The following is an 18,131-nucleotide window of genomic DNA, read 5'->3' on the forward strand; positions in this document are numbered from 1 at the left end:
TTCATTACAAGCCTGCACTGATATACACAACAGTGAGCACATCTATTGTTTAATGGCACTAATGCATCCATAATTCACTATAGACTATGGCGAAATTGGCCTGGACTTGTAAATGATGTGCTCTCCAGAGGTTTCTGGCATATGCTCTATGTCTCTCCGACAGACAAACGCAAAAAAATATGGACACAACAAACAGCGGCCCTGCAAGGAGTCTTAAGCAGTAATTTATTTGTTGGCAAACAAGTTTCACTGTTACAACAAATATTAGTCAGGAGGTCATTTGACTTCAAAAATCAATAATACAAAAAGAAAACAAAGAAGAAATGAAATAAATAAAATGTATGATCATATTTATTTGTGATGGAACTAGAATATGGTTTGGTAATTTTGTACAGTCTGACATTTTGCAGGTTGTTGCATCTTCAAGAAAGGAATAAATGACCGTAATTAAAAAACACAGGCAGGTTGTCCTTCTTCTCACTGCGAATATTGACTCAGACATCACCACAGCTTTTATACAAGTGCCTAGTGCTTTTTCATTCAGTTCAGTCTTCACCTCTTCATCATGAGAGTCTTCCTCAGTTGATCTGCATGATCTCATTCATCTCATATATCTACACACTGTAGAAAACAAAAAAAACTAGTTCTTAAAAGGGACAAAAAAATCTACAATAAAAAAAAAAAAATGACCACCTGAATACTTTTCTTCATTTTTTTTCTCTGGTTTTGTTAATTGCTGCTAATACAAAAGAAATCAAGGATTGAAGAAAGCATGAGCATTACTGCAGTCTGGATTGAGAGTGGCATGAGGAAACTGAAGCCATTTCTAAAATCACCACACTTACAGATGAACAGAAAAATACAGACTGCTTAATGCTAGTAGCTGTACATTTACATAGAAATATCTTATAATTCTCTGATATTAGTGTTTTCCCCCTTTTTTATATTTGTTATTAATACGCAAAAAAATTGCACCCTACGGTGGAGTCGTCCTTTGTGACACAAGTTCACACTCTGCAGTCAACTTATCACAACTAACGTCTCATCTAAGTCGGAAATTGAAGAGAATCGTTTTAAAAGTGGATGTCCGATAAAGATGAGTATTAAAATAGTCATTTTTAATGTTCCGTCCATCTGATCTTTATCTCTTTCCAGTAATTCTTTGATATGTACGAGTTTTTTATCTCTATTTCAGCAAAATCCGTTTTGAGGTCCATGTGTGTTCGTCTGAAATAGAAATACACGTCGCAAAGAACATCAATGAACATCCACATCCTCTAATCCACTCTTTAGAATACAAAAAAATCAAGTCCATAGTTTTTAGTCTTTTTTGTTCTTTTTTGCTGAGAACATGTAAAAGGAACGTCTACGACTGCGGACGAGTGACCAGTACGGGAAAGCAAAGGAGACCACATAAGAAACGACAGAAGTTGGGCTTTCATAATGTGAAGAATTTGCCACCTTGGGTTTTGTGTAAGACGGGAGGAGGTTAGTGATCCTATAGGCTGGTGACAAGTTGGGCAGGCTCTTGCGACGTCTCGTTGGGTAGAGTTTCATCCTTGTTGGCGGGACCAATAAAGCCATCGCTGCTGCCTCGGCCGAGCTGGTAGTACGAGTTTAGCTGATTCAGGTGGTTCTTAGAGCCTAGGTTGGGCATGCTCTTGTAGTATACGTCATCGCTATCAGCGGACTCGCGAGCATCATCTCCTCCTCCACTGCGTGGAAGAGTGTGCATGTCTTGTCGATCGTGCCCAGCTACGTCTCTACTTGGTGAGGGGGTTTCATCGCTTTGCTCCTCAGTCAGAAGTGGGAAAAAACTTTCACTGTTCTCCTGGGGTAAGCGACGACGAGATGAAGAGGTGGAGCCAAAAGAGTTCCGGGGTTGGGTAAGATGAGGCCGTTGAGGGGGGAGCAGTGGGGTGTCAGACTCATCACGGATCAGCTCTAAACCTAAGGTGTCATCCAGGATGAAAGCAGGAGAGTCATCAAGATCCAGAGCAAGGCTAAGAGGAGGAGCTGATGAATCTTTTCCTCGTCCACCTGCGGTTCCGTTGTTATTCACGTTAGCAAGATTACCCACATTAGCCAGGTTGCTCATGTTAGCCAGGTTGCTCATGTTAGAGAGATTACTCAGGTTACTGACGTTACTCACATTAGCAATGTTGCTGACATGAGTGACGTTGCTAATGTTGCTCATGTTGTTGACGTTGTTCACGAGTTTGTTGACCAGGTTGTTGCGTTCATGGTTGTTAAGGTATGGCGGCAGGTAGTTAGAGGTGAGCTCTTGAAGAATTCGTTTCTCCAGAGGGGTGTGAGAAAGTGTGGCGTGTGAGTGTGGGACGCCATAGCCACTGCGTTCCATCATTTGGACGCACTCGCTCAGATAGTCGGCACCTGCCAGGCTGTAGCTGTTGCTATGGTTACCATTCAGTGGTAGAGTATCCATGACACTTGGATCCCGGGCATTGTTCAAGATTCCCTCTGAAAGACAGGCAGAAATATGATCTATAAGTGCTAATATACAGACGTACAGTTGTAGTCAAATGTGTACATACACTTGTAGGAGACATGAATGTTATGGCAGTCTTGGGATTCACAAGTGATCGTTTGTTATTTATTTATTATTTATTTTATGGACTTGAATTTGACCTCTGAAAATCTGCCTGGTATATAACATACATACAGCAACTATTATCAGTAATGATTAGGGATGTAATGATACACTCTACCCATGATGCGATGCGATTCACTTATCTTTTATTTATCTAAATAATGAATGCCCTTTTATTTCTGAGGTAGATACAAACTATGCAAAACAATGCTGCACATTTCCCTTTTGTGTAAAAAAACTGAAATTAAATTTTAAAACAAATCCCACATTATATAAATTAATAATAAAAATAAATAAAGTATCCTCACATAAATAAATTTGGCTGGAAAATTCCGAACCTGGTAACCCTCTAGTGACGTCAACCAGGCGAGGTAAATAGTGCCAGTGCCCTCTGCTGTTTAAAGTGAATATCGATTCATTATACAAGTAAACCGATTTGAATCGTTACACATGTGAATCGTCTTGTGGTGCATGATCATTACTAGTGATGGATGAAGCTACACCAGATATAAGGTCTGCTCAGGTCAAAGTTAGTAGCTGCCACAAAACAGGGGTCACTGTTGACAGTCAAACAAGTCTTATATCCAAAAGCTTAGTGGTGGTCATTCAGGACAAAGCCCTTGGGAGGGGGTGTAAGCCAACCATGTAGGTTGGTCGGGTTTCGGTGCCGCTCATACATTGCGGTCACCGGCTTGTTTTAAGGGATCAATATAGAGAGATAGAATGATAGATAGAATGCCTTCATTGTCATATATACTGTACATATAAATGTGTACAGTACAATTAAATTCTTTCTTCGCATATCCCAGCTTGTTTGGAAGCTGGGGTCAGAGTGCCCCTGGAGCAGAGAGAGTTAAGGGCCTTGCTCAAGGGCCCAACAGTGGCAGCATGGCAGAGCCAGGATTCGAACTCTCAAGCTTTCAATTGATAGCCCAAAGCTCTACCCACTAGGCTACCACTGTTCTACCTTTCTTTCCTCTTTTTCCGAGAACTGTCCAAGAATTGTTGCAGATGGCCGGAGTCTCTTTTCTATACACTTCTTCTATTATGGGATGCGGAAGTTTTTGTGCTTAGGTACCTACTACCTACTGTTAATCATGGTAGTGGTTGTTTATGCACTGAGGCTGTTTTGCTTCCAGTAAAATCAAAAACCTCATAGAATTATAAAGAAGTAAGATCACAGTGCCATTTGTCAAAACAACAATTTTAAATTTGGTTTGAATGTTTAGTTTGAACCATCCAGTTGTGCAGAATAGAGTGAATAAAGAACTAACAATGATAATGGACATACAGCATTAACAAAATCTCATGACTGCCATTACAAACATGTCTCTTACAAGTTGATGTATCCTTCCACCTTAACTATAAACACTTTGGTTTGTTAATAACTTAAAAAGTATGTATATAATACTTAAGTTATGAAAACAATCCCAATGTGATGCCAAAAGTCAATCATAACCTTGGAGTCACACTAGCCATTGATAAAGTGACATGTCATAATTTATTTACCTACAGTTAATTACTTACAGAGTGTCTTTGTAAAACATGACGTTAAAATCCTAATAAATAAATAAAGCATTTTATGGCCTCATGTTGCACTTTGGTTACATTCATGACAGAAACGGTAGTTACTTGTTACACAGTCATGGACAATTTTATATCTCCAATTTACCTAAATTGTATGTCTTTGGACTGTGGGAGGAAACCCACGCAGACATGGGGAGAACTTGCAAACTCCTCACAGAAAGGACCAGGACCGCCCTACCTGGGCATCGAACCCAGGACAGTGCTGTCCACTGAGCCACCGTGCTGCCCCCATGAAATGCCTTGCTGACACTAATAGGCAACAATGGCTACATGCTTAGGAACTTAACAATAGGTTCAATGCCAAAAATCAGTGTAAGCAGTGGTGGTTAAGATGGTACTGTGGTTTAGATGCCACACTGCCGATTGGAAAGTTAAAAGTTTCAAGCCTGTATATTTTGTCAATTGCATGTGACTTTGATTAGCTTAGACTATTTATTTATACTGAATTTTCAGATTCATTCTGTATTAATATTTGTTTTTCTTTTTTTAATTCCAATGTTAATAAGCATTAATGGTGCACTATGTGCTTGGAAATTTGAATATCCATTTATTAATGTATTACTTTTCTCCAAATTGATTTAGTTGAACTAAAAACTTTAAGGTTGACGGTCTTGACACAGGGAGCTTGGCAGAGCAGGACTGAACTGGAACTGAACCAGCTTCCAAATCTTCGATAGTTCCATGACTGCCATGAACATTATATGAAAAAAACTGTGTGTGGGAAGCATGTTTTAACCTTCGAATGACATTTGAATTCACATTGGTTTCGATGTATTCCAATTTGTTGAAAAGCAACTTGCTCCAGTAACTTCTCTCAACCGATATAGCGTAGGTTGTACTCTCGGAACTTTGGATTTAACACATACAGTTCAATGTTTTGTGCTTAACGGTAAACACAAACAGCCCCAGTGACTTATTAGTTGCTAGTGTTAACGCATGGTAACACATGTATCTTAAAAAAATGCACATTTAACAATACACATTTACAGTCAAATGAAAACGCTGCTAAGAATGTTCAACACAACAAACACACTCATACACACAAATGAAGCACAGCCATGATGACTAGTAGTTTAGTCTCCGAGCAACATTGGCCCTTATTTAGCACTATAAGGATGGCATAGCTAGTTCCAATAATGAGACATGTGAATTTTTATAGGATTTGAATCATTCTTTTGTAATACAGATTTTAATGTGCTAAATAAGGCCATAGAGGATGGAGAAAGGGTACGAAGGCATCTCACAGGAAGAACTCATACAGAGTAAGCGTGGAAATAAGTCTGAGAGAGGTTCAAGACATTAATGACATTAAAGGGCAGATTTGTTCCTGAGTAATCTATTCACGTCTCATTCTTTTTAAAACTAATCCAACAATGAACAAATTTGTCTCATAGATAGGATTTTATTTCTTTTTTCTTATGTGCTTGACAGTGTTCTTAAATCAGACCCCTGACGGATGCCTGATCTTTATAGAGAGTAAAGTTAAAATACTCCTCAAGCGCAACTTTCGAAAAATAACACAGAAAAATAAAGGGTTAACGTAGAAGACATAAATACGAGGGCAATTACATTTGATTAGCGATATTTAGCTTGACTCCCATACTTGTCTCTCTGTAGGGCTCTTAACGGACAGCATGGGAAGGAAGAAAGAAAGGAAGAAAGAAAAGGAGGGAAAAAAGCACAGGTAAGCATTCAATGACAGGTCCAAGGGACATGCACAATGCAACACGGCGCACACATCTACAAAAAACTAAAGGGGGAAAGAAAACGTCATGCAAGCAGTGTATGTAGAAAGTGCCTTTTTTAGATGCGAGACCTTGTTGAGCCTTAATAAAGTACAAGAGCCTTCCTGCCACTCAGAATTCACAATAAAAAACATGTATAACAGAATTATTGATCGGACTAAAGAGGCGCATTAAGAGTACCTTGGGTTCTGTGGGTCTGCTCATAATTTCAGAGCTTTTATTGATATTAGATTTCAAGGTCGACACAATGTTTGTAGCATAGATGAAAGCTTGTTAAAAGATAAAGGAACAAAGTTTTTCTTCTCCTGTATATTCGCTTCTGCTTAGCAGAGCTGCTGTTTAAGTGTAATTGGTGCCCCGTGTGAGGAGCAAATATCTAAATCTAAGTTATAACAAGTGCTGGTAGGTCCCATTTTAAACCTATTACAATTTATTCAAATTTAAAATACTACCTAAATAAAACAAGAGGGCAAATTGAACACAGAGACAGAAATATATGGTTAAACAGCTAAAAAGAAAGTGTTACTGGAGTGACAGCTTCAGCGCTGCAGCAGCTGTGAGAAAAGTGCCAGGCCTCCTGCCAAGTTCTCCACAGGAACGCAAATACATGCTTGACGATATTGCAGTTCCAGGCAGGTGTGCAAAATCCAACCTCACCATGTACCGCATATGTGTGAACTTTTTTTAAGTTATTGCATTAGCTCACCACTGCTGAGATCCAGGTTTGAATCTCAGTGCCGCTGTCGATCAGCTGTATTTATTTAAAGGGTGACACTTTATTTAAATTTATTTAAAGGGTGACACTTCACTACTAGTTATTGGCATGGACTGCCACTGTCATATATTCATTTTGAATGAATTATTTTATATGTTTTTGATGTGACTGGGATTTTTTTAATGTAACATAGGGAAATATGATTTAAAAATAACCAGATTTGTATGGGTAGGTCCGTAATCCTTAATGTACACTATATTGCCAAAAGTATTCGCTTGTCTGCCTTCACAAGCATTTGAACTTGAGTGACTGCCATTCTTAATCCATAGGGTTTAATATGATGTCGGCTCACCCTTTGTCCAAAATTTCCTGGTATGCTGAAGCATTAAGGGTTCTTTTCACTGGAACTAAGGGGCCGAGCCCAACACCTGAAGAACAATGCAGACAAGTACCGTTCTCCTGGCAACCACCAAACCCAGATTCATCCATCGGATTGCCAGACGGAGAAGCGTGATTCGTCACTCCAGAGAACACGTCTCCACTGCTCTAGAGTCCAGTGGCAGCGTGCTTTACACCACTGCATCTGACGCTTTGCATTGCGCTCGGTGATGTAAGGCTTGGATGCAGCTGCTCGGCCATGGAAACCCATTCCATGAAGCTCTCTACACACTAATCTGAAGGCCACATAAAGTTTGGAGGTCTGTAGCGGTTGACTCTGCAGACACTCTGCGCACTATGCGCCTCAGCATCCGCTGACCCCGCTCTGTCATTTTACGTGGCCTAACACTTGGTGGCTGAGTTGCTGTTGTTCCCAATCGCCGTGTAATATTTAGTAGCTAGGAAATTTCACGACTGGACTTGTTACTCAGGTGGCATCCTATCACAGTACCACGCCAGAATTCACTGAGCTCTTGAGAGAGACCCATTCTTTCACTAATGATTGTAGAAGCAGTCTGCATGTCTAGGTGCTTGGTTTTATACAGCTGTGGCCATGTAAGTGATTGGAACCCCTGAATTCAATTATTTGGATGGGTGAGTGAATACTTTTGGCAATATAGTGTATGTTTACAGTTTGTAAGTTAGTATTTATTTAGGATCACAGATAACAAAGGCTTCAATTTGGTTAAGAGAGAGAAAGAGATGAGGTGGAAAATGTAATTATGCGACTAACTACTCAAACAAGCAAATTAGTATTTATAATTGGGATAATATTTATAAATTAGGGTCCAATTCTTCTTTGCACCTGTACTAAAAAACTTGATCTAGATTTGTACTATTATTTAAATGTACAGTAGTCATTCATAGTCATACCATAAGGTGGCAAATCAAGGAAAACAACATCAATTTTCACGACATGCTCACACTGATGCACACTCACAAACTCACACGTCTCATGCATTAACAGATACCCCCTATCCCAAGCCTGTTAGTTGAGGTGAGTAGAGAGAAGCAGCACACCTTGTGTGTTGTACATGCTGAGCGAGGGGTTGTTATACATGGTTGACTCCCCCACTAAAGTGTTATAGGGGTTGTTTGAGTTGTGCGGTCGCAGCAGAGCATTTGAGATGAGATGGTTGGCCATAGCACCTGATACAGCCAGACACACACACATACATACACATATACACACATACATAGAGAGAAAAGACACAAAAACATTAGACAAATGTTATAACAATGTCCACGCAATGTTGGTATTGTTACCTAACGGTTGCGGGGAAAAACAATGCAAGGACATTCAGACAGATGTTATAATCAGTTAATAGTGCAGAGGATACACAGAGAAACACTGAGACAATGTTGGATATGTCAGCCATCCAGCAATGCAGCCTTAACATAGCGTGGTCTTTTTTCTGTGTTTCAGGTTTGTTAAATAGCACATGCAAACTACAGTTTGGGATTTCAATCATTTCTGCAATTGGTCTGTGAATAAATGAGTTGATGAAAGTTTCAGTGAATGTATGAATTTCTATATTTAAAAAATATACACACCAACCCAAACCATCACTTTTTTTGCAAAGAGTACATTTATATAGATTATCTAGGTGACACGGTCAACAGTAAACATAGCTTTAATTCATTTACTCAAGCTATAAGGTGGCATTCTAAAACAAGACAGCATTCAAGCCCATAGTTATAAGAGCTTGCTTGACTGTGGATAATACCACCTGGGTCAATCCTGGGATTGGGTGCCTTTTGGAACTTAAAACGTTTTGAAAATGAAACACGGTTTTTATTTGTTTTTCATGTCTTAGTATAAAAAGGTCATGTTATACATATAACTATATAACATATAACCAATATAACTAATATTGGTAAAGCTAAATTACACATGCACCTCATATACACTGTGATGTCCACCCTGTTACGTATTAGGTTGTAACAGGGTGGACCATAACAGGGTGGACGTTCTGACATAAAACTAGCCATTAGCTAGCGAGTGAGCAAAACCATGCTAGTATAAAAGTTAATTCAGACAAAGAATTCTCTGCTTTTTAGTGTGATCATTTTTAAAATGATCAAATCATATTAACGTATCCCATAACAGGGTGGACATGTCATGGTTGACTATATAAGACTTTTAGGACAAAATGTGGAAAAAACAACATTAAAATGTGGAGTTTAATAAGCCCCTCATCTTCCACAGTTGTTTTCCCTCTAAAAAGATCATGTGAACTCCAGTAAATGATGTCAGTATGTAAAACAGTAGTAAGAAATAACAGGGTGGACAGCAGCTTAAGGAACGTGTGAAAAACCCTTATCAGCAATAACATGAAACTCATAAAGAAAAAGAAATCCAAGGTTTAGAGGGACTTAATCAAACCTTTTAAACAGTATTGAAAGACTCAGATATTTTAATTTTTAAACCTCATATATCCATCACTAAATCAGAATGTACAGCACTGGGGACATAGGAAAACCTCTGGTATCTAAGAGATAAAAACAGTACGTATACAAGGCAAGGCAAGGCAAGGCAAGGCAAGTTTATTTGTATAGCACCTTTCATACACAGTGGCAATTCAAAGTGCTTTACATAAGGAAAAAAAAAATAATGAAAAGCATTAAAACATTCCTGAGATCTAAAACCTCAGAAAGACTTCTTGCAAACATTTAGTTACAATTAAGAGATCATGAAATTCAAACAAGAGAGATAAAAAATTAAGAACATGAAAACTAAAAGAAAATATAGTAAAATATACACTACAATTTAGAAGAGCATGAAAAACTAAAAGAAATATGGTAAAATGAGGGTAATAGCAAAAATTTCGAGCTCAATCATAGGCACAAGAAAAAAGAAATGTTTTTAACCTGGATTTAAAGATTTCTACATTTGAGGAACATCTAATATCTCCTGGCAGTCTGTTCATTTTATTTGGGAGGGGGGGGTGGGGTAGAAAACATTGTGTTTAGAATTTGAAAGTGTTCATTATTTCAGTAAGATGTTTAGAAATTGTATTGTTCAAGATGTACTTAATAAATACAATGATCAGTACGGGGGACACAAAAGGCACCAAACTGTATGAATAACCCACCTATGTTCCAGCTACTTTTAATTTATGACAGACTTGTTGTTTCGTGATAATTAAATTACTCTCCATCCAGACAAATTCGCTCTCAGCATGAAGTGATAGTTTGATTGCCGAATTTGACAAAGTGACCACAGTTTTATGCTAATTGTATTGGGGACAGTTAAATTAGCCATGTTAATATGCACAGAAAGGTTACCAGCTGTAGATATAATAATTAATCATAATAACTACCTAAACATTACACACAAAATCTGACATTATAGAATTTTCTACACCAAAAAATGAATAACTTGAATTAAGGTAGTGATATTTAGACCCAGCATATTTTCAGAAGACCTAGAGTAGACCTTTGATTCTATTATTTGTGAAAGTTTTTGGGCATTGAAATACAAGTCCAACCATTTAGATAGCAAAAGTGATCTAAATAAATAAAGAGAAAACTAACAATGATTAAATGAACAATGAAAAAGGCACATAAACACAAAATGAACTTGTACACAAACACACCTTGTGGAGGCTTTACGTTATATCTTGTAAACCACAGTGGGATTAATTAAGTATATTTCGCTTTGCGTTTCATTTTGATGCATCGTTTGTGTTGTCTGTGTCAGTAAAAATCATAGACAAAATGTGGGTCACTTGAATGTGGGGTCACTCATAGTGGACTCTCACCTCAATTAATCCCACAGATTTGCTATAGAAATTTTAGATTGGGGAATGGAATGGCCGTGGGAAACCTGATTTTTCTGTGGTCTGTTGATTTTAAGGTGTCCTGCTGGAAGATCCAACCACGGCCCAGTTCAAGCTGCCTGGTCAAGGTAATCAGGTTTTAATTTATAACTGCTGGTACTTTGACTTTGTTGACCACACAAAATCATGGAATGTTGTCAGGTAGATAGAAATAACAGGGCATCGCATTATTCCAATGCAGACTCTGTACACTGATCAACAAGCCATAGACATCACAGGAAATTAACAAACAGACTGGTTTCACATTGGTAAAGGAGATTGACGAAGCAGCATCTTGTTCAACCTGTACACTGAGATTATGAGAGATGCAGGATTGGATAAAGAGTATTTATAGGATTTAAGATTGGTGGGAGAAACATCAATACCCTTTGATATGTGGATGACACAACCGTCATAGCAGAACACTGAGGGGTCCTTTTAAGTAAAGTTAAAAAGCAGAGTGGGATTTCAGCTCAGTATGAAGTAGACGAAAGTCATAACAACAGAAAAGATCACTAGCTTTACCACTGATGGAGAAGATGTGGAGGTGGTGGACAGCTTTTGCCTAGTTGGATCAATTATTAACAGCTAAGGATCCAGCACCCAGAAAAATACAAAACACACCAGCATTTAACAGACCAAGAACAATAAAATTGGAAAAAATATTTTTAAGATGTAACCATTTATCTCTAAAAACAAATGTCCAGAAGCCCAGATGACCACAGTACAGCTCTCTTATGTTGGACAGGTTATGAGAAGAATCAACTCAATAGATAAGATAAGAGAGGAAGAGGACTTCATGCAACATGATACATGAATACAATGAGATGTACAATGAATGAGCCACTAATAGCACTTTTCCACCAAAAGAACTCTGGTTCTTGAACCAGTTCTGTTCAGGTTTCTTCGAACATTGATGTTTTGTAGAGAACCAACCTGCATTTCCACCAGTTTTTGAGAACCAAGCATGCGTCATCAACGGTGGGCGTTACACAACGAAAGTAAAGAGTAGTAACATGATGGTGGAGTGTGTAGGTTACCTGCGAGTATTTGTGCTGTTGTTACAGATGTTCGTTTTTATGTAAAAAGCATCGCTCAACTATTGGTGATAAGAAGACATAGACGTGTTTGTTGCAGTTGTTGTTTTCTTTAGTTCATTGATGTGAGAAGCGTTTTGCGTCACCGTGACCCTTGGCGCAAATAGCCGCTTTGCTCAGCGCTCGGCTTGAGTGATAATACTCACAAAAGTTCCACAACATGAACAAACACCTGTGTGAAATTATTATCAAATCCAGTCTTAAAGCTCCACATGTATCTGTGTTTAGCTGGATTTACTTCACGTGTGGTGGTTTTGAAGCTCGGGGTTCTGAATCCGCTTCTCGGGAGAGTCGAAAAAACTTACAACACAGAAATGCTCAATTTCTCTCTGTTATTACTGGTTATAAGGGTTCTGTACTGGTTATAAGTGCTCTGTACTGTTTATAAGAGCTCTGTACTTCGCAAATTCATCCGTCATTGTGTTAGTACAGCAAGCGTTACTAACGTTACTAGCGTTACTAGTTATTGTTTATACTATAAAGTGCCAGATTAGATGCTAGTTCGCTGTCTGGAACCTCTTCAGAACCAGTTCAAAATGAAATTCCCGGGCCTCTCAGGTGGCGCAGCAGTAAAAACACACGCTGGAACCAGAGCTGGGATCTCGAATACATCGTATCGAGCGGCCACATGAACAACGATTGGCCTGTTGTTCAGATATGGGCGGGACTATGCCGGATGGGGTCTCTCTCTCTCATAACCAATGCAATTACGACCTCTGCTGGCTGATTGATGGCGCCTGCACAGAAATGAGAAAAGAGTGCTCTCAGGGTGTGTCTCTCCGTACACAGTGCTGATCTGCACTGAATTCGTCAAAGTGTAGGTGATGAAATGCATACGGCTTGCTGCCCACGTGTCGGACGGGGCGTGGGTTAGCTTCGTTCTCCTCAATCAGAGCAGGGATTGGCATTGGTGGAGAGGAAGCATGACCCAATCGGGCAATTGGACGCGTTAAAAGGAAGAAAAAGGGGAGAAAATGCATAAGAAAATATATATATAAAAAAAATTAAGTTCGTGAACGAGAACGGAGCCGGATCCGTGACGGTGGAAAAGGGGTATCAGAAGCCTGAAGACCCAAACACAAGACAGGATGTTCTGGAGAAACACTAGGTCACCAGGAGTCCGAAATGGCTCGACTGCACTTAATAATAATAAATAATAACACTTTATGAAGTCCATAAATCAATGCATGATTCCTTTGGAAGACAAATAGTCCTATAACATTATAAATTCACCACCGTGCTTTAATGTTCTATATTTGGGTCTCATTCGATTTTAAAACACATCCCTCTGAAACTTCCATTGAAGTATGGCAAACTGTAGGCACAGTTGGTTGGTTGATCCTTCTTTGGCGACGCTCCTAAAGAACCTCTGATCATATAGATGATTTCTGATTGTACTCAGTCTGACTGTAAATTATTTGGGTGGTGGGTCATTCTCAGCACTGCAGTGACACTGACATGGTGGTGTTGTGCTGGTATGACTGGATCAGGCACAGCAGCGCTGCTGGAGTTTTTAAATACCGTGTCCACTCACTGTCCACTCTATTAGACACTCCTACCTAGTTGGTCCACCTTGTAGATGCAAAGTCACAGACGATCGCTCATCTATTGCTGCTGTTTGAGTTGGTCATCTTTGAGATCTTCATCAGTGGCCACAGGACGCTGCCCTCGAGGCGATGTTGGCTGGATGTTTTTGGTTGGTGGACTATTCTCAGTCCAGCAGGGACAGTGAGGTGTTTAAAAACTCCTTCAGTATTGCTGTATCTTATCCACTCATACCAGCACAACACACACTAACACATCACCACCATGTCAGTGTCCCTGCAGTGCTGAGCATGACCCACCACCCAAATAACACCTACTCTGTGGTGGTCCTGGGAGAGTCCTGACCATTAAAGAACAGCATTTAACAGACCAAGAACAATGAAATAGGTAAAAATATTGTTGTAACAATTTGTCTCTAAAAACAAATGTACTATATTTTGGTCTCATTTGATTATAAAACACATCCCTCTGAAACTTCCTTTAAAGTATCGCAAACGGTAGGCACAGTTGGTAGGTTGATTCTTTTCTGACGACGCTCCTAAAAAACCTCTGATCATATAGATGATTTCTGATTGTACTCAGTCTGACAGTAAAAAGTTATTGACTTATTATAATCCTAAGAAAAGCTAAAGATATTATAAAACATGGTCCATTGGGAGGTATCTGGATGCGTTTCATATCTGTGCTGATCGGGCTGAAATAAACAAACCCGCTAAAATAAATTAAACATAAAGCCCTATCTAAAACAAGAGCGAGTGCTCGTTCTCTGGAGAGAATGAAGACTGCGAGAGAGAAAATGAGTCACTCCACAGCGGGTGAACAAACGATAAGAACTCACTTCCTGCATCGTGAAAAACTTTCAGCACTTGAAAGATCCATTTTTTTCTAGACTAAAGAAAAAGAGTGCATATTTTTCCTACAGTTAGCAGAAAATAAGCCTGGAGCAGCTGGTACGAGTAATTTCAGGGTTTTTTTTCGCAGTTTGTCCTAAAACCATCTGAATATAACACAGTGTTCTTAACCCAGCCCACATAAACTCAACTAAATACACAAATCTGTGTTTTCAGTGTTTAAAAATGCAGAAAGTTTAATAATGAGTATCAGTGAAGTTCAAAAGCATAATCGTGAACAATATGTGGATGATCATTTGATTTGCTGAAGAATACTTAAAGCTGCCAACCTGTAGTCCATCTATTTCTCTGCATGCTTTGTTAGCCCCCCTTTCATGCTGTTCCTCAATTGTCAGAACCTCCACAGGACCACCACAGAGTAGGTATTACTTGGGTGGTGGATCATTCTCAGCACTGCAGTGACACTGACATGGTGGTGGTGTGTTAGTGTGCGTTGTGTTGGTATGAGTGGATAAGACAGCAATGCTGCTGGAGTTTTTAAACACCTCACTGTCACTGCTGGACTGAGAATAGTCCACCAACAAAAAATATCCAGCCAACAGGGCCAAGTAGGCAGCGTTCTGTGACCACTGATGAAGGTCTAGAAGATGACCAACTCAAACAGCAGCAATTGATGAACGATCGTCTCTGACTTTACATCTACAAGGTGGACCAACTAGGTAGGAGTGTCTAATAGAGTGGACAGTGAGTGGACAGCACTCATACCAGCACAACACACACTAACACACCACCACCATGTCAGTGTCACTGCAGTGCTGAGAATGATCCACCACCTAAATAATACCTGCTCTGTAGTGGTCCTGTGGGTGGTCCTGACCATTGAAGAACAGGGTGAAAGCAGGCTATTATTCATATGGGGATGTAAAAAAGCTCCAGAAATGTAATTAACGTAATGGAATGCGCTCCTAATTTTTCATTTATGATGATATTTAGCCACAGCTAGTGACTTCGTTTCCAAGGTTAGGAGGAAAAACCCAAATTGCCACCTGATGCTTGGATGAAATCAAAATTTGTGATCCAAAAACCGCCAACATTGGTGGGCAAGCTCCTTAGCATTACAATGGTTTGCATCAAACTGGAATAGACTGTCATTACCAAAATGTATAACACAACTGCATATAATCTTGCCACATATAGGTAACAGTCAAGGCTCAACATACTAAATTTTAGCACCTAACGTGTCCATGTTTTTGTAATCATACCTCTATTGATTGTAGCAGAGCTGTTGATATCTCCAGTAATGAAGGATGATTCAGACTGCTTTCTCACTGTATCATTCCACATCCGACGAATTCGACTCTGAAAAGAACATACACCATCTATTAGAGCCCGTTACATCACGATCAGGTCAGCCTCACCGTCCATCTCTAACGTACACTCAGTATAATAAATATGAAAGCAAAACCAGGGTAATAAATATGAAAACATATGAATATGGAAGCAAAACCAGGATAACAAATACAGAAGTGTTTTGTTAAACATTGTCAGAATTCTGTAATTACAGTGGAAGTCGTTGTGCATGGCAGAGAGACAGAGCTTCAGTATGACAGTGCATATAGAGTCAAATTGGTTTCCAAGTAAAGAACATTTCATTTTAGTAGTGCTGTTCATGCAGTCAAAGCAGAAAATGAACCGAAAGAGTGACGGAGCATGAATACAGATGAAAGAAATCCTACAGTGCTTCGTTTCAGGGGAGGAAAATCTAACTTGTTGTTTCCACTCTATACTTTATAAATAAATAAAACAAAGTGAAAATCAGTGCTCTTTTATTTACAGCCAGTTTTTGCGGTTTGTGTGTTTTCACATGTGTATTGTTTATCAAGAAGTTGATGAATTAAGTCTTTTCTGGACTTGAAACAAATACCGTGTTTATGTATTCTGGGGTGGCCAGGCCCCGGGAGAGATTGGCATCATGTTGGGGGTGCGTTACTGCCAGAATAAAACAAAATTGAAATGAAAAGAGTGAAAAAAAAAAATTATAATAGCAAAAAAACAACAAACTACAGATCTGAACTAGAAAATAAAACAAACTAGAACATTAATCCTTGCATTAAGAGTGTAGAATGGAGCCGCTCAGGTGGCGTAGAGGTAAAGTATGCTAGCACACCAGAGTTGGGGTTTCGAATACATTGTATCGAATCTCAGCTCTGCCTTCCGACTTGGTTGGGCGGCTGCAACGATTGGCTGTTGTTCAGGGTTAGAGGGTGAAAAAATGTCGGATCATAGGTCCTCATAACTGGTGCAACTGCGGCCCCTGCTGGCTGACAGATGGCGCCTGCACAGGGCTAAGGAATAATGCTGATGGGGGTGTGGCCCTCCGTACACAGTGCCCGTCGGTGTATGCACTCGACTCGTGCAGGTGAAAAATGCTGTCTGAACTGACTGTCTGTCTGAACTGACGCTAGCACACCAGAGCTGGGATTCTGAATACATCGTATCGAATCTCTGCCATTTTGCTCGGCTGGGCGGCCACATGAACAACGATTGGCTGTTGTTCAGGGGTGGAATGAGTTGGACCAGGTATTGCAGATATGACCTCTGCTTGCTTATTTGAGTCGGGGAATAATGCTGATCAGGGTGTGGCTCTCTGTACACAAGGCTGATCCGCATATGAGCTCGCCTCGTGCAGGTGGAAAGATGCAGTCGGTACTGCACACGTGTCGGTGTGTCAGTTGTGAAGCTCCTCAGTCAGCAGTGGAGGGTTGTATCGGTAGAGGTAAAACGTAATGCAACCAGGCTAATTGGATACGACTAGATTAGGGGAGAAAATTGCGGGTAAGAGGTGGCTTTATTTGTGTTGTTAGGGCACTGTCTGCATCAGGTTGTTCAAGTGCTGGATTAGGGGCAATGATGGGTCCTAAAGTTACCCTACTAATGTCACATTCTACTTCACAATCTGATTACACTACACACTAAACTACAAACAAGTTAGTATTCATTCATTATTCATGGTTATAATGTTTGCCGAAGCTAAGAGAGCTATTCTGAAGACTGGACTGGTGCAGGTATGTAAATCTATTATTAAATATAACAACATGGTAAAAAACAATCTTAAATTAGACTGTGTGATCAAAATGAAATAAAACACTCATGCAGCTATGCATCTCAGGTATTAATTTAATGACCTGAGACATTAAACCAGTGTGTGTCATGAATTTGTTTGTTAGCCTGTACCGTAAATGAACTGAATAATAACAAACAAATTTATTTTAATAGCCAGACCGTCTTAACGACCAATTCCCTTCGCATGCAATTAAGGTGAGACACCTCGGCACTATATTGCATCATTGAGCTCACACACTCGCACTCGGGCATCGGCAGCAAGCTAAATGCTAATCATGCAGGGTCTCGAGGCTGTGAGCTAGCACGCTTCATATAAGCCAGTACAACAGCAATCAGGCAGGATATCAAAGTGGTTTATGCTTGCTTTAAGCATATCAAACAGTTTGGGGCGTGTAGTGCGTTTTGGTAATATTGCACTGGTGCTCTGGGAGAATGAAGGAAAGCACCGGTAATGAATTGGATGTAGGATATTATAAAGTGGATAATTACTTGTTCGTACTGTAACTGTGAGCAGTTTGTCATACAAGGCTGGTGGTGGACCTTGTGATGAGAGAAAGAGAGAGAAAACACACAGAGAAAAGACACGTAACGTCTCTGT

The 18,131-nt window shown here is 39.7% G+C and overlaps 1 protein-coding gene across 1 annotated transcript in view; it reads right to left on the reverse strand.

Moving 5' to 3' along the window:
• Window positions 1-211: 211 nt before the first annotated feature.
• Window positions 212-18,131, reverse strand: part of LOC134326693 (adhesion G protein-coupled receptor L3-like) — a 537,600-nt gene continuing 519,680 nt past the window's right edge. Inside the window, exons 22-26 of the mRNA XM_063008876.1 lie at window positions 15,673-15,769; window positions 8,117-8,245; window positions 5,802-5,819; window positions 2,194-2,481; window positions 212-2,031 (exon numbers count right to left, since the gene is read on the reverse strand). Of these exons, the coding sequence (XP_062864946.1) occupies window positions 1,499-2,031; window positions 2,194-2,481; window positions 5,802-5,819; window positions 8,117-8,245; window positions 15,673-15,769 (1,065 nt within the window). The 3' untranslated portion in view covers window positions 212-1,498. The remainder of the gene's footprint in view (window positions 2,032-2,193; window positions 2,482-5,801; window positions 5,820-8,116; window positions 8,246-15,672; window positions 15,770-18,131) is intronic.

The sequence above is a fragment of the Trichomycterus rosablanca genome, chromosome 14 (genome assembly GCF_030014385.1).
Source record: "Trichomycterus rosablanca isolate fTriRos1 chromosome 14, fTriRos1.hap1, whole genome shotgun sequence".
NCBI classification, from domain to species: Eukaryota; Metazoa; Chordata; class Actinopteri; order Siluriformes; family Trichomycteridae; genus Trichomycterus; species Trichomycterus rosablanca.